At 39.9% G+C, this 25,737-nt stretch overlaps 1 protein-coding gene across 5 annotated transcripts in view; it reads left to right on the forward strand.

Moving 5' to 3' along the window:
- The window catches only part of LOC124397854 (serine/threonine kinase 11 interacting protein), a 69,574-nt gene that overhangs the window by 40,175 nt on the left and 3,662 nt on the right, over window positions 1-25,737 (forward strand). For 3 of the 5 annotated variants that reach the window (XM_046867828.1, XM_046867746.1, XM_046867910.1), the window contains 6 exons: window positions 7,661-7,761; window positions 9,496-9,593; window positions 10,155-10,333; window positions 22,264-22,348; window positions 23,260-23,345; window positions 24,317-24,543. In XM_046867828.1, coding sequence (XP_046723784.1) covers window positions 7,661-7,761; window positions 9,496-9,593; window positions 10,155-10,333; window positions 22,264-22,348; window positions 23,260-23,345; window positions 24,317-24,543 — 776 coding nt within the window. Of the gene's footprint in view, window positions 1-7,660; window positions 7,762-9,495; window positions 9,594-10,154; window positions 10,334-20,031; window positions 20,170-22,263; window positions 22,349-23,259; window positions 23,346-24,316; window positions 24,544-25,737 lie in introns of those variants that run through there. The other 2 variants (XR_006928002.1, XR_006928011.1) reach the window with 2 other exon arrangements.

A 25,737-nucleotide genomic window follows, 5' to 3' on the forward strand; every position in this document is an offset into this window, starting at 1 on the left:
AAAAGCTGTTCTTTAGTCTGCTGGTCCTGGTCCGGAGGCACCTGAAACGCCTGCCAGAGGGCAGAAGAGTGAACAGTCTGTGGGCGGGATGAGAGGAGTCCTTAAGAATGCTGCGAGCTCGACGCAGACAGCGTTTCTTTGGATGTCCTCCATGGCTGGGAGTGGAGTCCCTGTGATGCGCTGGGCAGTTTTCACCACCCGCTGCAGTGCCTTACGCTCTGCAGCAGAGCAGCTCCACACCAGACTGTGACACAGCTGGTCAGGATGCTCTCTACTGCGCAGCGGTAGAAGTTCACCAGGATATCCGAGGAAAGCTGATTTTTTTTAAGTGTCCTCAGGAAAAGAGGCGCTGGTGAGCCTTCTTGACCAGGCTGGAGGTGTTGATGTTCCAAGACAGGTCTGCCGAGATGTGGATCCCCAGGAACTTGAAACTGGAGACACGCTCAACAGCCATCCCGTTGATGTGGGTGGTGTCATGTGTACCTCTTGCCTCCTTCCTGAAGTCCACAATAAGCTCCTTTGTCTTGGAGGTGTTAAGGAGCAGGTTATTGTTGTTGCACCATGTGGCTAGGTGCTGGATCTCCTCCCTGTAGGCAGTCTCATCATTGTTGGTGATGAGACCAATCACGGTAGTGTCATCTGCAAACTTGATGATGGAGTTAGATCCATTCACAGGCCTGCAGTCGGAGGTGAAGAGGAGTAGAGGAAGGGCTCAGCACACAGCCCTGTGGTACACCAGTGTTGAGTGTGATGGTGTTGGAGCAAATGGAGCCAGATCGAACCTGCTGGGGTCTTTTGGTCAGAAAGTCCATGACCCAGTTGCAGGTGGAGGTGTTCATGCCCAGATCTAGGAGTTTGCATATTAGCTTGGATGGAATGATGGTATTGAATGCTGAGCTGAAGTCAACAAACAGCATACGTGCATAGGTGTTCTTATTGTCCAAGTGTGTGAGCACAGAGTGCAATGCCATGGAAACTGCATCTTCTGTGCTTCTATTGCTTCGGTAGGCAAACTGGTGGGAGTCAAATGTGGTTGGCAGAGAGTCCTTCAGGTGTGCCAGGACCAGCCGCTCAAAGCACTTCATGACAATGGGTGTCAGTGCTACAGGGCGGTAGTCGTTCAGGCACGTTGGGTTAGAGTGTTTAGGCACTGGCACAATGGAGGTACATTTAAAGCAAGTGGGAACAGCTGCTTGGGCAAGAGACAGGTTGAAAATGTCAGTAAAGACCCCAGCGAGCTGCTCAGCACATGCCCTAAGTACGCGACCAGGGATGTTGTCTGGTCCAGCGGCTTTGTGAGCGCTGATCCGGCTCAGTGCATTGCAGACATCTGTGGAGGAGAGTTTGATTGGAGAGTGATCAGCCGAGAGTTTGAGCTTTGTGGCAGTTTCTTTGTTGTCTCTCTCAAAGCGAGCATAAAAGTCATTAAGCTCATTCAGAAAGAGGACATCAGTGGCAGCGGGGGTGGAGTGGGAGGATTTGTAATCACTGATGGCCTGGATGCCTTGCCACATGCGTCGAGGGTCAGAGTTAGAAAAATGCTCCTCTATCTTCAGCTTGTAGCAGTGCTTGGCCTCTTTGATGCCCCTCTTCAGGTTAGCTCTGGATGTGCTGTAGGCCTGAGCGTCACCTGACCTGAAGGCAGTAGTGCGTGCCTTCAGCAGGAGGCGCACCTCCTTGTTCATCCATGGCTTCTGATTAGGGTATGTAATGATCTGTTTCTGGGTAGTAACACTGTTTGTGGTGGAACTGATGTAATCCAGAACAGAGGAGGTGTAGCAGTCAATGTCTGTGTGAGAGTCACTGGTGGCCTGAGAAGCAAATGTACTCCAGTCTGTGTGTAGAAACCTTTCCTGAAGTGTGAAATCTGCGTCTGCGGGCCACACCTTGATGGTTCTCACTGATGGCTTTACCCGGTTGATGAGGGGTGCATATTTAGGGGTGAGAAACAAAGAAAGGTGATCTGACTGTCCCAGGTGGGGGAGGGGGGTTGCAACGTAAGCTCCAGCCATGTTTGTGTATACATGGTCTAAAGTCTTGTTCCCTCTGGTGTGACATGAAACATGCTGATGAAATTTTGGAAGAACTGCCTTTAAGTTTGAGTGATTAAAATCTCCCGCAACAATAAACGCAGCTTCCGGGTGAACAGTCTGTTGTTTACTGATGGCCGCATAAAGTTCTTTCATAGCGAGCTTAGCATCAGCATCAGGGGGAATGTAAGCAGCAGTAATAATGGTGGAAGTGAACTCCCGCGGTAGATAAAACGGTCTACATTTAACCATGAGAAACTCCAGGTTAGCTGAACAATGACTCTCGACAATAACAGAGTTCGTGCACCAAGCTTTGTTGACATAAATGCACAGTCCACCGCCTCTGGTCTTACCGGAGCCATCTAATGTCCTATCCGCCCGGAGTGTGTGTCGTCCCGCTAGCTCAATAGCGTTGTCCGGGATGCCGCTGTGTAGCCATGTTTCCGTGAAAATCATGACATTACAGTTCCGAAGTTTCATGCTGTGTGTGATGCTGAGTCGAATCTCCTCCATTTTGTTCACCAGCGACCGAACATTGGCGAGGAAGATGCTGGGTAAAGAGAGCCGGTGTGGTGTTAGCTTTAGCTTAGCTTTCACTCCACCACGCTTCCCCCGCCTTTGTTTACGATCTCGACGCCGCCTGCGAGCACTTCCGCCCGGCCGTGTAGAGTGAGCTGCCTCGGGTGCTCTGGTGATCTCAGGAAGGAGATGAAGGTTGTCCATAAAACTGTCAGGAAGTCGTAAACCAATATCCAAAAGCTCACGTCGGGTGTACGATGTATGTGCACAGCTGTTCTGCACGAACAGACCCGATATGAGCAACAGAAATACCGCAAAATTGCAGATTCTGGAGAGACCCTGAGCCTCGCGATGTGCTCGCGCCGCCATCTTTGGTCGTATATTAGAAACTCTTAGTGGTCAAAAACTGCAGAATGTGCATAGTGATGTCACAGAAAGTGGATGCAGCTCTCAGTTCTGCATAAACAGCTGTTTCTAGCCCATGCTAACTGGACTTTGTTTACAAAAAAAAGAAAATAAAGAAAAAATATTTTTGGGGCGGAGTAACAACAAACTTCGGAACAAAGAGATCTGCATGGGGATGGAAAATCTGAGCCTATTTTACATCTGTAAGTTACAATATATCTCCCTTTACAATTATATAAGATGTTCTATGTTGTATTGCCTGTTTGTTTTTATAAGAGAAATGCTTGAAAAGTAAGTGTGTGTGTGTGTGTGTGTGTGTGTGTGTGTGTGTGTGTATATTGTTGGGATTGAAATGGCTACACATATATATGAATGGCAATGACTGTAAAACAATAGCTTGTCTGGCTACTTGGCAATCAATCTAAATGCCAAATCAATATCAATAGCCAAACATGTATAACAATAGCCTTTATTGGTCAGCCATCAATTTATATACAGATTATATGAAGAGTATGAATGGCAACCTGAGTTTAGCAGGTAGCTCTCAAACAGGGGGTATCAGATAAATGTTTGTAGGAATCATGAAAATCTTCATAAAATTTGAAATATAAACTCATGTGATATGTGGTTTTCAACCCAGTACTTTTCTGGATTGCTCCAGGTTTGATTTCATGTATTGAAATAAAAAATAATGTTCAATGCAGGAAATGTTCTATGGCACTTCATCATCTAACACTATAAATTTTTTTAAGCAATATCAACTTTGATAATTGGCAGTAAATCCCTAAGTGTCTTCTTTCCAAAGATACCTAATTTGAGCATGTAGCTTTTTTTTCAGGAACTGTTAATATTTAAAGTTAGATAGGGCATTTTCAGCTGTGAGTTTTTCACCCCTCCCCGCCCTACCCAGCCCAAATTGTAGGATAATTTGTAGGATAACCAGACATAGTCTCAGATAAATGTTTGTAGGAATCTAATTTTTCATGATATCTTTATACAATTTAAAATATAAACTCATATGTGGTTTTTAATTACTTTTCTCGATTGCTCCATTACTGATTACATGTATTTATACAGTGCCCTCCACAATTATTGGCACCCCTGTTTAAGATGTGGTCGTGGACTTCAAAAAATTCTCCTTTTTTTTTTTAAAAACAACATAGAACCCAAATGCAAAAAAAGAGAAAAATTCAACCTTTTATTTAAGTACATTACTTTGGTGGTAAAAAAATCACACATTTAGAAAAAAAAAAAAAAAACTTGAAATCATGTGTGCCACAATTATTGGCACCCCTAATGTTAATACTTTGTACAACCTCCTTTTGCCAACAAGACAGCACTTAATCTCCTCCTATAACATTTCACAAGATTGGAGAACACAGAGAGAGGGATTTTTGACCATTCTTCTTTGCACAATCTTTCTAGATCATCCAGTGTCCTGGGTCCTCTCTTATGCACTCTTCTGTTTAGCTCGCCCCACAGGTTTTCGATTGGGTTGAGGTCTGGGGACTGAGATGGCCATGGGAGGACCTTGAGTTTGTGACTGCTGAACCACTTTTGTGTAGATTTTGCCACATGTTTTGGATCATTATCCTGCTGAAAGACCCAATGACGACCCATCTTCAGCTTTCTGGCAGAGGCCATCAGGTTTTTATTTAAAATATCCTGGTACTTCAAAGCGTTCATAATGCCATGCACCCTAACAAGGTTCCCAGGGCCTTTGGAAGAAACAGGCCCACAGCATCACAGATCCTCCACCATACTTCACGGTGGGCATGAGGTGCTTTCGGCATACTCATCTTTTGTTTTACGCCAGACCCACTTAGAGTGTTTGTTGCCAAAAGCTCAATCTTAGTCTCATCTGACCAAAGCACACGATCCCAGTTGAAGTCCCAGTACCGCTTAGCAAACTCCAGGCGTTTACGTTTGTGAGTGTTAGTGAGAAAAGGCTTTTCCTTGCATGCCTCCCAAACAGCTTGTTGGCATGTAGAGAGCGTCTGATGGTTGTTTTGGAGACTCTGTGACCCCAAGATGCCACTCTTTGATGCAATTCTGTGACGGTGAGCTTGGGAAATTTTTTTACTTCTCTTACCATCCTCCTCACTGTGCGTTGTGGCAAGATAAACTTGGGACCTCTTCCAGCCTTGTTTGTCACTGTTCCAGTTGTTTTAAACTTCTTAATGATTCCTCTGACTGTAGATACCGGCAAGTTAAGGCGAGTGGCTATTTTCTTGTAGCCATTGCCTGACTTATGAAGGTCGACACACATCTGCCTTACTTGAATGGTGTGTTCTCTTGTCTTTGCCATGTTGACAAATGGGTAAGAGAATTAGGCCTCTGTGTCACGTCATATTTATACCCCAGGGAAACAGGAAATCATGAATTACTAATTAAAAGTCCCTAGATACCCTGACCAACCTTAGCAACTACAGAAAAATATATAAAAAAAAAAAACAATTACATTTTTCAGAGGAATTGTTAGGGGTGCCAATAATTGTGGGACACAAGATTTCAAGGTTTTTTTTTTTTCTAAATGTATGATTTTTTTTACCACCAAAGTTATGTACTTAAATGAAAGGTTGGATTTTTCTCTTTTTTTGCATTTGGGTTCTATGTTGTTTTAAAAAAAAAAGGAGAATTTTTTAGAAGTCCACGACCACATCTTAAACAGGGGTGCCAATAATTGTGGGGGGCACTGTATATGAAGAAAAATAAAAACATTTCATTTCAGGAAATTTATATTCACGGTGCTTTATCATTTATTTAACTTTCTAAAACATTATCTTTTTGAGCAATATCAACTTTAAATAATGGACAGTAAAGCTCAATGTGTTTTTCTTCTTTTTAAAGATATTTAAATTATGCATGTATCCCACTTTTATCAGTAATTGATAACATTTAAAGTTAGGTAGGGCATTTTTAGCTGTGAGTCCCAAAAGCTGTGGTGAAGATTATTTCAAAAACATTTTTTATTTGTTCATGAAAGAAACTCACTCACTCTTAAGTTTAACCAACCAAGAGGTCCGAAATGAATATTTAAGGGGCACCCTTAATAAAAATATTGTTTGCTGTCAATCGCTCTTCCTCTCATTAAATCAAGCTATTGTTAGGCTACATTACATTAACCCTGGCTGCTATTTAAGGACATTTTAGCATTACATAGACACTGTATTACTTTTGCAATATAGTGAAGTCAGTTAGGGACAACAATTAGGCTCAATTTCCAAATATAAAACAATGGACATTAAGAAGATATTGTTTCACTTTCACTAGCAGATGATTGGTTAAAAATGTATTGTTATAGTGCTTATTGTTTAGGGAGTAGAAAAGGGCACAGTTTACTTAAAATTGCTATCCTTTATTGGGTGTAAATACAATCGCAATTCCATGAAAGTCTCTGTGCTTTGGGTAAAATAAAAATAAAATGCAATGATTTGCAAATCTTATAAACCCATATTGTTTTCATTATATACCATTTTAAGAAAAGAAATGAGGTAATTTTGAAATTGATGACTGCAATATGGCTCAAAAAGTTGGGCCGGGGCAACAAAAGGACGAAAAAGTAAGTGTTACTAAAAAGAAACATTTTGCAGCTAATTAGATTAAATGGCAACAGGTAAGTAACACAATTTAGCTATTAAAAATGTATCTTAAATCATCAGAGTATATCAGAATTAAAGAAGGGCAGATGTTTACCAATCTGTTAAAAAATGTCTACAAATTTTGCCACAATTTCTTACTAATGTTCTCCACATAAAATCGCAATTACTTTACAGTACATAATATTATTAAAAGTGTCTAAGAATCACTATGCAAGGTCTGTCTGTATTCTTTGTAGTTTTAAGCAGATATAACAAAATAACTTGAGTTTATGTTTTATATATATATATATATATATATATATATATATATATATATATATATATATATATATATAATATATATAAGCATTTCAATTGCATAAATTAATATTAAAGTTTCAAAGAATAAATCAATTACAAATTATGAAAATATTTATTTATAGCACATTGCAACAATGCACAGGATAAAATAAATTAAATAATAATGTACAGGCCCTCTGGCCTGCTTAAAGGTTGTAAAATTAAATATGTTCTTTCATAAAAACAAAGTGCATTCAGAACAAGTGCAACTGCTTAAAGATACAACAATACAACACTATCACTGGGAAACTTCCTTGCCTTTTCAAAAACGTCTGCCACAGACGGAGTGCACATGCTCAGAGGGGTTTTGATTTTCTGTTCTGCGTTTCTCTCATATTCAGCATAGCGATTGGAATGTTGGATTTCAGGTGATAAATTAAACCTGACGTGGAGAAAGTCTTTGCAGACGAAATTTCGGTATTACATGTTTTGCAAATCGCTATCCGTGGGTCTTTCTCAGATATACTGAAATACGTCCACACCGCAGACATGTTGCTTCAGACATGCACGTGCCGGCCGCAGTTTGCGTCATCACAACAAACTGTTTCGGCCGTGTTGTTTCGGTGATCAAAGTCTTTCGGCCGAAAACCAAAAATGCACTTTTGGGCCATTTTCGGCCGAAAATGTTCGGTGGCCTGATATTCGGTGCATCCCTAATATATTTGTTACATGTGTATAATGATTGAATTTGTTAATTAATTGTTTGTCAATTAATAAAACCCATTCTTTTATCCAGCAAATCTCTGTGTGTTTCTGCTCTTTTAGATCTGCTGTTTAATGGTTTTGAAACCATTGACCACCGATTAAAGCTTTTCCTGGATGTGGAAGTTTTTGAGGGAGAAGAAGAGATTCATTGCTTTTTGAAAGTGAGATTTATTTTTTGTCTTTTACATATGCACACATTTTTCTCTTTTTACAGTGAGGAAAATAAGTATTTGAACACCCTGCCATTCAGAAATCACAATATATGAATTTTAAACTATTTATTTGTATGTTACAGCTGCAAATAAGTATTTGAACACCTGTCTATCAGCTAGAATTCTGACCCTCAATGACCTGTTAGTCTGCCTTTAAAATGTCCACCTCCACTACATTTATTATCCTAAATTAGATGCACCCGTTTGAGGTCGTTAGCTGCATAAAGACACCTGTCCACCCCATACAATCAGTAAGAATCCAACTACTAACATGGCCAAGACCAAAGAGCTGTCCAAAGACACTAGAGACAAAATTGTACACCTCCACAAGGCTGGAAAGGGCTACGGGGAAATTGCCAAGCAGCTTGGTGAAAAAATGTCCACTGTTGGAGCAATCATTAAAAAATGGAAGAAGCTAAACATGACTGTCAATCTCTCTCGGACTGGGGCTCCATGCAAGATCTCACCTCGTGGGGTCTCAATGATCCTAAGGAAGATGAGAAATCAGCCGAGAACTACACAGGAGGAGCTGGTCAATGACCTGAAAAGAGCTGGGACCACCGTTTTCAAGATTACTTTTGGTAATACACTAAGACGTCATGGTTTGAAATCATGCATGGCACGGAAGGTTCCCCTGCTTAAACCAGCACATGTCCAGGCACGTCTTAAGTTTGCCAATGACCATTTGGATGATCCAGAGGAGTCATGGGAGAAAGTCATGTGGTCAGATGAGACCAAAATAGAACTTTTGGGTCATAATTCCACTGAACGTGTTTGGAGGAAGAAGAATGATGAGTTCCTTCCCAAGAACACCATCCCTACTGTGAAGCATGGGGGTGGTAGCATCATGCTTTGGGGGTGTTTTTCTGCACATGGGACAGGGCGACTGCACTGTATTAAGGAGAGGATGACCGGGGCCATGTATTGCGAGATTTTGGGGAACCAACCTCCTTCCCTCAGTTAGAGCATTGAAGATGGGTCGAGGCTGGGTCTTCCAACATGACAATGACCCGAAGCACACAGCCAGGATAACCAAGGAGTGGCTCTGTAAGAAGCATATCAAGGTTCTGGCATGGCCTAGCCAGTCTCCAGACCTAAACACATTAGAGAATCTTTGGAGGGAGCTCAAACTCTGTGTTTCTCAGCGACAGGCCAGAATCCTGACTGATCTAGAGAAGATCTGTGTGGAGGAGTGGGCCAAAATCCCTCCTGCCGTGTGTGCAAACCTGGTGAAAAACTACAGGAAACGTTTGACCTCTGTAATTGCAAACAAAGGCTACTGTACCAAATATTAACATTTGACTTTCTCAGGTGTTCAAATACTTATTTGCAGCTGTATCATACAAATAAATAGTTAAAAAAATCATACATTGTGATTTCTGGATTTTTTTTTTTTTAGATTATGTCTCTCACAGTGGACATGCACCTACGATGACAATTTCATACCCCTCCATGATTTCTAAGTGGGAGAACTTGCAAAATGGCAGGGTGTTCAAATACTTATTTTCCTCACTGTATGTCATATGAAATAAAACAAGATAGGACATAAACTTTGCAGTGTATGAAACTACTGTCTCATACATGTAATAGAAATTTCATTTTGATTTTTGTATTTTATATTTATATATATATATATATATATATATATATATATATATAATATATTTGTTTCCTTCATTTTAGACGTCTGTTGTCAAATTTGGAGATCCAGTAGAATTTCCATCTCTAATGGTTGTGTCCAATCAGCGTATCTACATCCTAGAAATTACCTCTCAGGCAGAGTAAGTTACTCTGTTCCATAAAGTTTCATCAAGAAGACTAATTACTTGTACCTTAACTTCAATGCAATCGGTACACATTTACTTGTCAAACGTTTTGCTGTAGTAAACATGAAAAGCCACATGTGATAATTAACAAAAATGGCTTTTCTTCAATGTATGACCATTAAATCCACATAAAGCGGTTTAAATCTGTTCCTTTCCCTCATGACATATCAGGTTTTTTTATGTTGCCTGTGTTTTCTTTGGCTTAATTACCAGGGATCTAAGGCTCATGGATATTTGTCAGCTGTCTTTATGTCCTTTTTGAGGACCTGTATAAAGTTTTCGTGTTAATGAATTGTGATATGGTTAAAGACCTGTATTTGAAATAGCAGACTTGACAGGAATCACAAAACAGACATAAATGTACAAGACATTGGTCACACAATATATTGTAGCCAGACATTTGTTACAAAAGTCTTGAGTCAGGGGCCATAGATTAGGATAATCTGTTGTAATGGATTTTTTACTTGTATTTACAAAGTGTTTCCTACTCCTACTAATTTTTCTTTTTACCTGAAGAGGGCTTCCCTCAGAATGGCTGCAGAAGAGGTACAGCCATCAGCTGTGTGTACTTAGCTACCTGGAGGTGGGTCTTGGTTCACAAAGCATCCACATGGAGTTTAATGTGAACAGTGCTGCGTACACTCTTTTGATTCGTGACAGTACTCGTTGCAAGCACTTCTTTAACCAACTGACAGGCAAGTGCCCTCCTCATATACATGTACATCTCAATTCATGTTCTTTCAAATACAGAGCTTATATGATCCTGAAGCTTAAGTGTGAATTCGAATGCTTAATGCTTTTTTTTGAGACATTATAGCTACCTATTAAGTTGAGAACAAAGTTTTGCAAATATGTATATGTAATATAAACAATTTAACTGTCAGATTGCATGCAGTTTGCATTTTCCCAATGTTATTTTCATTTCACTTCACAGTCAAACTATCTTTAGTCTGTTTCCATTAAGCAAATGGTTTGCTGGTCACATCTCTAACCACTTTTATATATTTTTCTATCCTCTCATGTTAATTTTCTGATTGAAATTTTGAGCCTGTATTAACATTTTTGCTGTTTTCAAGTTCAAATCTAATTTTATTGGTCACACACATTCATACAGAGTATAGTATCATATAGTGAAATGCTTTTTTAAATGGCTGACATAAACATAAAAAGAAATACAATATAAAAATGGAAATAAAAGCGATTAAAGTAACAAAAATAAATAAAACAAAGTATTAATGTATAGAAAAATACAGTCTGACTATAGAGTATTAAAGGTTAAGGATAAATATAAAGTATATACAGTTGTGTTCAAAATTATTCAACCCCCAATGCTGTAAATGGTTTTAGGGATTTTAGTGTACATTTGTAATTGTATTCAGAATGAAATCCTACAAGGACTTCTTAAAGAACCATATGCAACTAAAATGACATCAATTAGTTTTGTAATACAGTAGTAAATGTTTCTTTTGTGAATTCTTCATTGACATAATTATTCAACCCCTTAAAGACTACCACTCTGAAGAACAGAGGTTCAATGAAGTGTTTTCAATCAGGTATTGAAAACACCTGTGGATATCAGGGAGCAGCAATAAAGCCTAATAAGCACCAATTAGGCAGCTTTAAAATGACTGTGATACTCAGCTCCTTCTAGACATTTACTGGTGTGGTTACAAACATGGTGAGGTCAAGAGAATGGTCCAGGAAGACAAGAGAACAGGTGATTACGCTTCACAGGAAAGGCAATGGCTATAAGAAGATTGCAAAGATGTTAAACATACCAAGAGACACCATAGGAAGCATCATTCGCAAATTCAAGGCAAAGGGCACTGTTGAAACGCTACCTGGTCGTGGCAGAAAGAAGATGCTGACTTGACTGCTGTGCGCTACCTGAAGTGTAGAGTGGAGAAAAGTCCCCGTGTGACTGCTGAGGAACTGAGAAAAGATTTGTCAGATGTGGGTACTGAAGTTTCTGCTCAGACAATACCGCGCACCCTGCGTAATGAAGGCCTCCATGCCAGAACTCCCAGGCGCACCTTGCTGTCCCCAAAGAATAAGAAGAGTCGACTGCAGTATGCCAAAAGTCATGTGGACAAACCACAGAAGTTTTGGGATAGTGTTCTGTGGACTGATGAAACAAAATTAGAACTGTTTGGGCCCATGGATCAACGCTATGTTTGGAGGAGGAAGAACAAGGCCTATGAAGAAAAGAACACCTTGCCTACTGTGAAGCATGGCGGGGGGTCAATCATGCTTTGGGGCTGTTTTGCTTCTGCAGGTACTGGGAAGCTTCAGCGTGTGCAAGGTACCATGAATTCTCTTCAGTACCAGGAGATATTGGATGACAATGTGATGCAGTCCGTCACAAACCTGAGGCTTGGAAGGCGTTGGACCTTTCAACAGGACAATGATCCCAAGCATACCTCCAAGTCCACTAGAGCATGGTTGCAGATTAAAGGCTGGAACATTTTGAAGTGGCCATCGCAGTCACCAGACTTAAATCCGATTGAGAACCTCTGGTGGGACTTAAAGAAAGCAGTTGCAGTGCAAGCCTAAGAATGTGACTGAACTGGAGGCTTTTGCCCATGATGAATGGGCGAAGATACCCGTAGATCGCTGCAAGACACTTGTGTCAAGCTATGCTTCACGTTTAAAAGCTGTTATAACTGTAAAAGGATGTTGTACTAAGTACTAAGATTGAATGTCACTTGGGGGTTGAATAATTATGTCAATGAAGAATTCACAAAAGAAACATTTACTACTGTATTACAAAACTAATTGATGTCATTTTAGTTGCATATGGTTCTTTAAGAAGTCCTTGTAGGATTTCATTCTGAATACAATTACAAATGTACATTAAATTCCCTAAAACCATTTACAGCATTGGGGGTTGAATAATTTTGAACACAACTGTGTGTGTGTGTGTGTGTGTGTGTATATATATATATATATATATATATATATATATATATATATATATATATATATATATATATATACACACCGTAATTTCCGGACTATAAAGCGCACCCAAATATAAGCCGCATCCACTAAATTTTACAAAGATTTTTATTTACAACATAAATAAGCCGCACCTGTCTACATTGAAACTAATAAACTTTACACAGGCTTTAACGAAAGACAGTGCCTGTTGGGGGGAGTCACGTGGGACCGCCGAGGAAGATGGCAGCATAGTTGTGTAGCTCCCTAGGCCCACCCATATTTTAAATTTATTCGAGCGTATTTACTCCACGTGTATTTCTCAAAGTTAGTGTCCCTGGGGTTTAAACACTTGTGAATAAAGAAAAAGTGGTTTGGACCGCAAATGTCGACGTCCACATCTAAATATTTTAAGGGAGCAACGACGAGCTGCATGACAACCAGGAAGACCTCGTCGGCACACGAGTCGCCATCACCCCAGCCGATTGAACAAGGTTCAAAGATGAAAAACCTATTATTCGAAATAAACAAAATGAGCTCTACTTTGCAAGGAGTAGCGACGGATGTGTCATCAATCAAAGAGGTTGTTACTAACCTTAAAAACTCGGTGCATGCGATCCGAGAAAGGCTGGAAGAAGCGGAGGGCTGCATCTCTAATATGGAAGACGTCACCTCGAAGCTCGTCGGTGACGGCAAGCGGCATGATAAACGTGTTTGAAGCTATGTGGAACCGAATTGAAGATCTAGAAAACAGAAGCCGCTGCAACAACGTGAGGGTGATCAGTCTGAAAGAAGGGCTGGAGGCAGGCGGAATGGTCTAGGGCGTGTATAAAATCTTATCGGAAGGACTGGGTATCAATCCGTATTGAGAGGGCACATTTCGCTCCCGCTTCCAGGCCCAGTACAGATCAGCCGCCGAGAATTGTCTTGATCAAGTTTCTACGTTTGTCAGCCAGGGAGAAGGTATTACAAGCAGCCAGAGAAAAGGGAATGACCGAATGGGAGGGATGTCGGATTTCCTTCTGTCAAGGGAATTCACCACTTCGCGGAGGATGCTGAGGTAGCGTCAACGTGAAATATACACTAGCATATCCAGCCTTTCTTCGTTTTACATGGCAAGGGAGAAGTAAGGTATTTACATCGAGTGTGGATGCAGAGCGGTTCATCAAAGAACATTGCAGTGCGACAGAAGGATGGGGCCAAATACTCTTCACAAGATCGCCGAAGTGGAGCATATTAGTCAGGTGCGGTGGGTGGGCGGGTGAGCTGGATAGCTGCTGTCTTGGAACAGTTTTGACAGCCAAGGCAGGGCTGGATAGCTGATTCGGCACCTCACGGACCGCAATCTCTGGTTGTTTGGACTAGGACGGTCCTCGTTGTTTGGTATGGCCATTCTTTTTTTGTTGTCTCTTTTTTTTGTTTTGTTTGTTGTTAAGCTTTGGGTAGGGGGTTTGATAATTTGTTACTTTCTGGGCAGCAATAGCGTTTTGCTGAAGGAAGTTTTGGTGTTTGAAATGTTCAACTGTCGTTTGTTAAGTTTGATTGAATGTACATCACGGTTTAGTATACCATTCCCAGGGCAGTCACCCAACATATCTGATTACACGCACGGAAACGTGCAATTAATTTATATCGTGCATGGGTAGTCACATCAGGTTTATAACATGGAATATTAACGGGTGTGGAAGTCCAATTAAAAGAAAAAAGGTTTTGTCGTATCTCAAACATAAACGTGTAGAAAGTCATGTAACAGATAACGAAGCGCTCAAATTCAAACAAGACTGGGTGGGGCATGTATTTTATTCATCATTTACGAGCAAACAAAATGGAGTAATGATCCTAATACATGAGGCTGAATTTCGTAATGTTAACAGAAACTAAAGATGTCCCCTGGTGGTCTAGTGGTTATGATGCGGCGCTCTCACCACTGCAGCCCGGGTTCGATCTTCGGTCAGGGAACGAACCCCAGCCACTCTAAGTGCCAGTCCCAAGCCCGGATAAATGGGGAGGTTTGCGTTAGGAAGGGCATTTAGCGTAAAAACGTGCCAAATCAAACATGCGAATGATCCGCTGTGGCGACCCCTGATGGGAGAAGCCGAAAGAAAGTTTTACAGAAACTATAGATGATGCGGGTAGGATTATTTGTATAGAAACCCTCATTAATGGAGTAAAAGTGATCTTATGCAATGTATATGCCCCCAATAAGGTAGATCCGGTTTTTGTTCAAGTAAACAAGATTCTTGGTGAAAAAGAGGAACAAATAATTTTGGCTGGGGACTTTAATCAGGTTATGGATGGGGTTTTGGATAAGAGTAAATATCAGGGATCTTCTATGCCAGGGGTGGCCAACCCACGGCTCGCGAGCCGCATGCGGCTCTTTGGCTGGTTTCATACGGCTCTTACGTTCATATCGATTTTTGTGTGTTTGATTTTTTTATGTGCGTGTTCGCTTTGCTTAAGTTCAATACGGTATTTTTAACACTTAAATGAGCTTGCCCCTACTGGGAAACTTTGCGGTATATCAGACCTTGGCATGAGGCCAATCATAAATAACAGGCATGCACCGAGAATTTTCGGAAATACCTCAATCACCGAAACAACACGGCAGAAACACAATGTAATGACGCAATAAAAAAGCGCAGCCAGCACACGGTTATCTGGATAAGAGCAACATGTCTGCGGTGTGCAGATAGCGATTTGCAAAACATGCAATGCTGAAATTTCAAGAGGGGGTGTATCTGCAAAGAGTTTCTCCAAGTCGGGTTTAATGTATCACCTGAAATCCAAACATCCCGATTGCCATTCTAAATATGAGAAGAACGCGGCGCAGAAAAGTAAAGTCAATCCGAGCATGCGCACTCCGTCTGTAGCGGACGTTTTTAAAAAGGCAGGAAAGTTTTCCAGTGATGGTGCCAAGGCAAAAGGCATAACACAAAAAATTATGGATTTCATTGCCATTTGAATTGAATTTTCATTTCGGTGCATCCCTAAAATATTATCGTTGGTGTGGCCCTCTGACACAATTCAGGTTTCTCATGTGGCCCTCTTGTAAAAATTAATTGCCCACCCCTGCGGTATATTCATCTCACGCACATGCGCATTTGACGAAAATACCGTATTAAACTCAAGCGAAGTGAACACGCACATAAAAAAAAAAAACCCACAAACAAAGTCTTCGTTTTCTATCCTGAAACACGTGAAATCAAAGCATCGATCTGTTCTGACTGACACACGTGAAAGAATTGCTTAGAGTGGCAACAACGGAATACGAGGCAGATTTAAAGGGGATTGTTTAAGGCAAAGAATGCCAAAAGTCCCACTAAGTAACATGCATAGTAAAAGAAAAACGCTATTGTAAATTATTATATTTTTGTTTGTGGACTTGGTTAAACAGAGTTTGTGTGTGTGAGACAGTGCATACAATGTACATTGTTGAAAATGACTGGCCTGTGGTCTTAAAACTGTAGGAGTCAATTTCTGTCATTATGTTGGTGTGTGACATTTACAATAAATCTGGCTGAGCAGAGGTGTGTGTGTGTGTGTGTGTGTGTGTGTGTGTGTGTGTGTGTGTGTGTGTGTGTGTGTGTAAGAGGAAGGGATGGGTGATGTTCATGTGTGCCCATGTGTATGATGTGGCTCTTTGCGGTAACACAGTCACAAATGTGGCTCTCGGTCTCTGACTGGTTGGCCACCCCTGTTCTATGCCAAGGGATAGGGCTGCACTTCATATGCTAACGGAGGATATTGGGTTGATCGATATTTGGCGTCTGGTCAATCCAACAGATATACTTTCAAATTCTATCACTGATTAGGTAGCAAATTGTAAGATTGGAGCAATAGTATTGTCAGACCATGCAGCTGTGGAACTGGATATAGCTCTAAATACAGAAGCTGGTAGGAAGGGGAGATGGCAATTGAATACTACATTATTACAAGATGTGGAGAGTACCAAATTGTTGGCTGACGATCTGACCTCCTTTTTTGAATTGAATGTGGGAAGCACTGATAGGTTGGCATCTGTATGGGAGGCCTCAAATGCATATATTAGAGGCAAACTGATTGCACAGGCAGCTAGAAAGAAGGAGGGAAGAGACTTGGCTTAGAACTTGGAAGCAACAATTTGTACATTGTAGAAGGAGCTGGCTAGACACTACTCTAATGATTTATAACAGGATATTTGTAGATATAAATTTCAGCTACACAATATATAATAGAAAAGCTGAGTATGCACTATTTAGGCTGCGGACCAGGTTTTATGAAGGAGGTGAAAAAGTGGGCAAGCTCCTGTCCAGACAATTAAAACAACAAAATGCTGCTAATGTTATTCCGGCAATTAAGAAAGGAGATACTATGCTATCATTGACGAAAGAAAGAAATGAGGTCTTTCATAAGTTTTATGAACATTTATATACATCTTCAGGTGATCTAGATGGAGAAGAACTGGAACAGTTTTTTTCTAATATAGAGTTACCTAAGTTAGATACATTGCAATCTGAGTCTCTAGACCTTCCTATTACAGATGAGGAGGTCAAAGCTGCAATTACCTCTATGAAATCTGGTAAATCGCCAGGGGTGGACGGGTTTCCAGCTGAATATTATAGGAAGTATGTTGATATAGTGGCTCTAATTCTAAAAGAAGTCTATATAGAGGCGTTTGAGACTGGAGAATTGCCTGGTACTTTCATGGAGGCATTGATAACACTGATACCTAAGAAAGATAGGGATTTATCTGATCCGGCTAATTTTAGGCCAGTAAGTCTTATCAATGTGGACTGTAAGGTGTTGGCGAGAATTTTGGCGTCAAGGTTAGAGAAAGTTTTTCCAAGTATAATCTATAAAGACCAAGTGGGCTTCATTAAGGGAAGGTCATAAGCTGATAATATGAGAAGGCTAATTCATCTAATGTGAATTCTTCAGAGAACACCCCGATCGCAGCTATATCCTTGGATGCGGAAAAGGCTTTCGACAGGGTGGAATGGGGCTTTTTGGCCGCAGCCCTGTCGAATTTTGGGTTTGGTCATATATATAGGTCCTGGATTAGTTTATTATATAAGAATCCTAGAGCAGCAGTGATGGGAAATGGCGTGACTTCCTTATTTTTTACAATTTCAAGAGTCACTCGTCAGGGATGCCTACTGTCCCCGTTAATATTCACAATGGTTTTGGAACCTCTGGCCATTATGATCAGGGCAGACCCAAAAATTATGGGAGTAAGGGGGGGAGGGGAGGGGTTGGTGCACAAGTTGATGTTATATGCGGATGATATTTTGTTGTTATCTCGTGATCCTCTCAAATCTCTACCTCCATTAATGAGTGTTATACAATTATATTCAAGAGTGTCAGGATACAAAATAAATTGGGTCAAGTCTGAGGCTATGCCAATATCTAGAACATGTCACTCCCATACAGTGACCCAATTCGGTTTAAAATGGATTCCAAAAGGTATGATATACCTTGGGGTTAAACTAACACAGAACTTGGAGGATATAATAATGTTGAATTATGAGCCACTGCTGTCAAAGATAAAGCACAATGTGGACAAGTGGGAACATCTGAAACTCTCTCTGTGGGGTAAAGTCAATGTTGTCAAGATGGTTATTGCTCCACAGTTCAATTATATATCCATGATGATACCTGTAAACATTCCAGACCCTATCTTCAAAAGATATGACAAAATTATCAAGGATGAAAATTATCATGGGATGGAAAAAGACTAAAATGGATTAAAATGAGTAAATTGACTTCCCCAAGGGACAAGGGGGGCCTTGGATTACCTGATGTGAGATTGTATAATCTTTCTTTTGAAATAGCCAAGCTGGCTAAGCATTGGGACAAGGCAGATTCTGAGTTGGACTGGATCAAGATATAACAGAAACTGGCCTCATCATTTTATCCCATTAATGTTCTTTCACAATGCTCTGGAGCTAAATGGGACTCCAATCCAGTGACAATGCACTCAAGACATGTTTGGAACACAATTCATAAACTGTGCAAGACATCACATTATAGACAGTCGTATGCATCACTATGGAGGAATCCTGAAATTTGCATAGGTAAAGCGTGTGTGTTTTGGGAACAATGGCATCTTAAAGGGGTAACTGTAATTGGTGATTTGTATGAAAATTGAGTTTTTATGTCATACTCTGAATTGGTGGGAAAATATAATATTGGGGGTCAAGGACATTTTTGGAAGTATCTGCAGATTAGACACTGTGTCAAGAGCAAATCTAATACGAGTGATAACCCTGTTTATGCCTATCTTCAGTTGCCGCAGGTAGTTCAGACTGCTTCTATGTGTTACAAATCAATGCTTAATGTAAATGCAGATACCTGTGAAAACCTGAGGACTATTTGGCAAAAGGACTTGGGGATAGATATCCATGAAAACGATTGGCTGTACGTCATATCTAATGTGGGTAAGAACATAACAGGAAGCAAGGGGGAGATTCATTCATTACAAAGTAGTACATAGATATTATTATACACCATCCAGGCTTTACAGAATGGGTATAGCTGGAAATAATCTGTGCTGGAAATGTAAAGAAGTAGAGGCATATGATTTGCATATTTACATATGATTTGGGAATGTTCCTTAGTTCACCCATTTTGGTGTAAAATTCTGGGAGTAATGCAAAAGTGGATGGGCTCTAACATACCTGTGGAACCACAACTATGCCTTCTGGGAGATAAATTGGTTGTACCCAACATAACAAAGAATGTGTTTACTCTAGTTAAGATTGGTTGTATTACAGCTGCCAGGATGATTTTACGCAATTGGAAATGCCCCAAAACCCCAGACTTCAAAGATTGCTTCAGAGGAACCTCATCCATATTTATGATGTGGTGCGGCCCGATTCAGTGGGAGCGCATTCGATTTAATATAAAGAATTTTCAGCAATTTCATTGGTCTAATGTTATGGGGCTCAGTTTTTTGTCATATATATATATATATATATATATATATATATATATATATATATATATATATATATATATATATATATATATAAAATAAATAATTGTGTGTGTGTGTGTGTGTGTGTGTGTGTGTGTGTGTGTGTATGTGTATATACACATACATGAATCAAACAGGGTGAATGGATGGATTTGTATGACAGATATAGACAGAAGTACAGATTAAAGTGACCCAGTATGATTGTAATTGTCATTAAAGTGTCCATGTGCTGGTATAAAAAATTTTAAAGTGATAAGTTATAAAGTGACGCTGTGCTAGTCAAGTCCAGAGTTAGAGGGCTAGATCCAGTGTCAAATTCCACTAGTGCAAGTAATGTAAATAATAGTGAATATTCTAAATGATTGTAAATAATAGTTGTGCAGCAAAGGGAGTGAGATGGAGAGAGAAGTCCAGGTATTAGTTGCTGGGTGTTTCCTGATTTAAACGCAGAATAGCCTGTGGGAAGAAGCGCCTCCTCATTTTCTCTGTTTGCTTTCAAAGAGCGGAAGCACTTCCCTGAACGTAAAAGAGAAAAGAGTCTATTGTTGGGATGGCTGAGGTCCTTCACAATCTTCCTGGCCCTGGTCCTGGTCTACATGCTGTAGATGTCCTGCAGGTTTAGGGAGCTCGGTGTGGATGGTAAGTTCAGCTGACTGCTCCACCCTCAGGAGGGCTTGTCTGGAAATAATCCTGCCCGTCAGGATGCTTTCAATGATGCAGGTGTAGAAAATCTTTAGCACCTGAGAGAGTAGTTTAAAGTCTCTTAAGCATCTCAGATGGTACAGATGCTGCCGGGCCTTCTTCACCAAGGTCAACACCAAGACCAAGACAGGTCCTGTGTGATGTGAACACCTAGGTACCTTCTCTCCTGTTGATGTTTAGTGGTTGGTATGACTGCTTCTGTTTCTTGCTGAAGTCTACTGACCAACTCCTTAGTCTTGCTGACATTCAGGAGAAGATTGTTCTCTTGGCACCATCTCTTCAGGTTTTAAATCTCCTGTGGGTAGACTGCCTCTTTGTTGTTTATTAGGCCCACCACAACAGTGTCGTCAACAAACTTATTGATGGTGGTGGAGTTGGAAATGGCCACACAGAAATACAGCAGGGGGCTCAAAACACTACCCTGAGGAGCACCAGTGCTGAGTATGAGGATGGATGGTGTGTTTGCCCACCCGTATGGCTTGTGGTTTATCAGTCAGGAGGTCCTGGGATGCGAGGAGAGCATTCAGGAGAGTAAATACCATGAAGACTTTATGACCAGATGGCATCACAGGTCGGGTTCTGTAAGCCTGCACTGACCAACTATCACTATCACTAGCACTGATCAGCGCAGGCTTACAGAACCTGACCTGTGATGCCATCTGGTCCTGATGGCTTCATGGTATTTACTCTTCTGAACGCCCTCCTCACGTCATGCTTCGAGATGGTGAACATGTTTACCTCTCCAGCTATCACAGCGTTTAGCTCGTTTGCCAGTGGAGCGACCGCATTCCATGTTGAACTGTGACTAGTACCTTCCTGTAGCACCGCTTTGCTTTCCTTTACCGCTCTGTGCACACTGTAAGATGCAGCCTTGTACTTGTCAGTGTTCCCAGTGGCGAGCCCTGTGTTGTAGGCAGCGGAGTGGGATCTCCGCCTAAATAAGATATATTACTTATTAAATTGAAATTATCATAGTCATGTGTATAGCTTTAAGTAGATATTTAAATGTAGCACTGTAAATATATTAATTTTAGGACATAGTTTTTCAGCTTAGTTGTGAAGATAATGGTTTATATAGACTGAGCCGCCAAGTGGTCTTCAGCCAGTTGGACTGCCTGATCTTGTGACTCCGAAAACTGGCTTTGGACCCACTCTGCCATACTTCTTGTGTGTCAAGAGAGAAAAAGCCCCAATGGTCGATGATTTTGTCTGTGTTGTGCTCCTTCTCCAGCACCCACTTTTGGCAGCCACCACGAAGCAGGTGTGCAAAAGGCTGGCCGACCTCATGTGCAGTGCCTGAAAGCACTGATCCTACTCTGTGCACACCTGGGAAAGGGCTTGGTGTTCTGCCTATTAAAAATCTTGATTTGCCAAATCAAACATGCGGCTCATGAATACGGATGATCCGCTGTGGCATCCCCTAATGGGAGAAGCCGAAAGAAAGTTTTATTCTACCACAATCATGCTTTTGCTTTTTTTACTTTCAATTTAAGTGTTCAGAACATATATAGGTTGGCTTAGCTTGCTAAATAGATTAATTAGATGGAGTCTCCTGTCTAGCTATTGCTGGCAGAGAATGTCCCTGCCATAGATTCTTCAGTAACTAGAATATACCCATTGATCTAATTTTGTAATAATTGGGAAAATGTCACAGCTTGCTATATAAAAGGTACATGCAACACTGACTAGGCATGTTACTTGGCTAAATCATATGCTGTCCTGTAACTTAGCTGCTGCAAGACACGCATTCTCCTTCTCTTTTTTTCATAATATTTCTATTTTCAAAATTGTACATTAATTCTTGACATCCAAACTATGAAGAAACATATGGAAATATGTAGTAAATAAAAACACGTTAAATTACCCAGAATATGTTTTATATATTATGTTAAAATCCATAATTGCCATAATATGTATTTGGACAGTAGTTTTAGAAGCACTTATGGTGCTATTGATTATTTAATAATGGATATAAGGATAGTAAAGATGTATCAAGGTGGTCATTGATAAAATTCTTTCTTTCTATAAAAGCAATAACAACAGAACTTACCCCAAAGTCTGCCATGAAGCTTAAGACTGTCTCAGCAACTCAACTGAATCCCAAACACTATCTGTGGTATGTAAAATAATCCCTTACCAACTCACATTCTATTTATATAGCTAAAACACTTTTCAAATTTAGCATTTTTTAATTGTTGTATCCTAGGCTAATGTGTTTCATATGTTTCACAATTTGGACAAAAAGTATTTGGACACCTGACCTTTCCTGCAGTATGTGGTTCTTCTTTAAACTGTGGTTTCATAAAACTGGATGCACACGATTGTATAGGACTCTTTGGATGCGGTATAATAAAATTTGCCATTTACTTAAACTTCGAAACTCAAACCTGTTCCAGCATGGTAATGCCCCTGTGCATAAAACAAGCTCCATGAAGATATGGTTTACATGGTTTGGAGAGGAAGCTCTTGAGTGGCCTGTTATAGAGTTCTGAGCTTAACCCTACTGAACACGCTCCCCACCCTACCTCAATACTTGACTTTACTAACACCCTTCTAGCTAATGAACACAAATGTCCACAAGCGCACTCCAAAATCTAGTGCAACATCTTCCCAGAGGGGTAGAGGGAATTGTAAGAGCAAATTGGGACTAAATGTGGAATGCAATGCTCAAAAAGTACATACCATGCTTCTGAGCAGGTGTCCGCAAACTTGATAGAAATTGTTTTCATTCAGATAATCCGTCTCTAGTCAGATATCTGCCTTGTTTTATAGGAATTATGGTGCTAAACTTAATTTATCATAGCACTGTTAGATTTATACAACTATAGATTTTCTTATTAATGCTTTTGTACAATAAAGCTATTGAAATGTTTTCTTTAGATCGTTAATGGTTTAATTTGTATAAATTTGTTATTATGCTTAATAACCTAAATATATACAAATATAGATACCTTGTGTGTGTGTGTGTGTGTGTGTGTGTGTGTGTGTGTGTGTGTGTGTGTGTGTGTGTGTGTGTGTGTGTGACAGGCCCCTAGTTTGTGAGAGCAGTAAGACAGAAAGTGAAAAAGACAACCATCCTCCATTCTTATACATTCTGGCGTTCCTCCAGCTAGGTGAGTATTTATGATTACAGATAGACAGTAATTAACTTGTACTGAATCACAGACCTCTCAGTAGCACTTTATTAAGTTGAAAAGTTATTTGTCAACTTTGCAAACTATTTATTTTTTAGAAATCCTGTTATTACTGTTATTTTCATATAGGATTATAAACAAATTCTCTTCCTAAAAAATAAATACTCAATATAAAATTTACTCAAGTAATACTTATTTGTTTCTGCATAAACAATAGCCATTTCCTATAATTAATAGAAACTACAGTGAAAGTAGAGTAGAATAGAAAGTGCTGTACATGCAGACCTGCATTTAATTTATAGAACTAAAGCTGTAGTTTTATACTAAAAACAGTAAACTATAAAATTACCTGACAGCACTGAATTAGAATGACCTGAGAAAGCATCCCGTTTTAGCAGGTGAATTTTTCAAAAATCCCCATACCCCACTGACACCTTCTCTTTATCCAAAGCTATCTTTCTGATGTAACTAATGTTTTAAAAGCCCAAACAAATGATTTTTTGGAATGACCCAGTTAAGAGTCCAAGTCCTATTCAAAAAAAAAAAAAAAAAAAACCTGTGTAATGATTTCCAACTACATCCCTAAATATTTAATGTATCAGCCAGGATGAGTTGCCAAATCAAGATTTAACAAAGTATTTGATAAGGGTTATTCCCATGCATGTTATTGTTATATATTAAAGCTGAAAAAATATATTGAATGATTTAACTTTTTACATTATAAAAAGCTGCAGTTTCAACTGGGGTGTGTAGGCTTTCAGCAGGGACTGAATACACATCATTACACTTATACTATATTCAGGAATGATTGCATCTCTTAAAAAGTCCTGAATTTCTATTTACTGCATGTTGCTTATAATGGAGGACTTTATATAGGCACTATTTTATTTACTGTATGTAAAGAGTCTGTAAGATTGTTTCAGTCTGCTTTTGTATGTCTTTTTCCCAAGGCGATTCTCTGACCTCAGTGACTGTACTGGCTACTCAGGAAACACTTTGCCTCCTTGATGAAAATCACCAGTGGAGAAAGAGCTGCTCCATGCTTTCAGTCAATGAGATGGCACAAACCACCAGTGGGCAGGTCACCCTTCGTGAAACCCAGCCTATCAGCTCCGTTAGTTCTATACTTCTATGTTCATCTGATCCATGCCAGGTGAACATTCAACTTTATGATGAGGTGTGTGTATATTTCTTATGTTACTTTATAGAATAAATCTGTCTGAGACTAAGAATTGTTGCACTTCTCTCTCATTTTGTCACAGCTACTGTATGTATGACAATATAATGAATAAATTGTATCCTTTTTTTAGCTGTTCACATTACTGTGTGTGTGTGTGTATATATATATATATATATATATATATATATATATATATATATATATATATATATATATATACACATACAGTGCCCTCCACAATTATTGGCACCCCTGTGTAAGATGTGGTCGTGGACTTCTAAAAATTCTTCTTTTTTTTAAAACAACATAGAACCCAAATGCAAAAAGAGAAAATCCAACCTTTCATTTAAGTACATAACTTTGGTGGTAAAAAATCATACATTTAGAAAAAAAAAACTTGAAATCATGTGTCCCACAATTATTGGCACCCCTAACAATTCCTCTGAAAAATGTAATTGTTTTTTTTTTTTTTTATATATATATTTTTCTGTAGTTGCTAAGGTTGGTCAGGGTATCTAGGGACTTTTAATTAGTAATTCATGATTTCCTGTTTCCTGGGGTATAAATATGACGTGACACAGAGGCCTAATTCTCTTACCCATTTGTCAACATGGCAAAGACAAGAGAACACACCATTCAAGTAAGGCAGATGTGTGTCGACCTTCATAAGTCAGGCAATGGCTACAAGAAAATAGCCACTCGCCTTAACTTGCCGGTATCTACAGTCAGAGGAATCATTAAGAAGTTTAAAACAACTGGAACAGTGACAAACAAGGCTGGAAGAGGTCCCAAGTTTATCTTGCCACAACGCACAGTGAGGAGGATGGTAAGATAAGTAAAAAAATTTCCCAAGCTCACCGTCACAGAATTGCATCAAAGAGTGGCATCTTGGGGTCACAGAGTCTCCAAAACAACCATCAGACGCCTCTACATGCCAACAAGCTGTTTGGGAGGCATGCAAGGAAAAAGCCTTTTCTCACTAACACTCACAAACGTAAACGCCTGGAGTTTGCTAAGCGGTACTGGGACTTCAACTGGGATCGTGTGCTTTGGTCAGATGAGACTAAGATTGAGCTTTTGGCAACAAACACTCTAAGTGGGTCTGGCGAAACAAAAGATGAGTATGCCGAAAAGCACCTCATGCCCACCGTGAAGTATGGTGGAGGATCTGTGATGCTGTGGGCCTGTTTC

This window comes from Silurus meridionalis, chromosome 1 (genome assembly GCF_014805685.1).
Source record: "Silurus meridionalis isolate SWU-2019-XX chromosome 1, ASM1480568v1, whole genome shotgun sequence".
Classification (NCBI taxonomy): Eukaryota; Metazoa; Chordata; class Actinopteri; order Siluriformes; family Siluridae; genus Silurus; species Silurus meridionalis.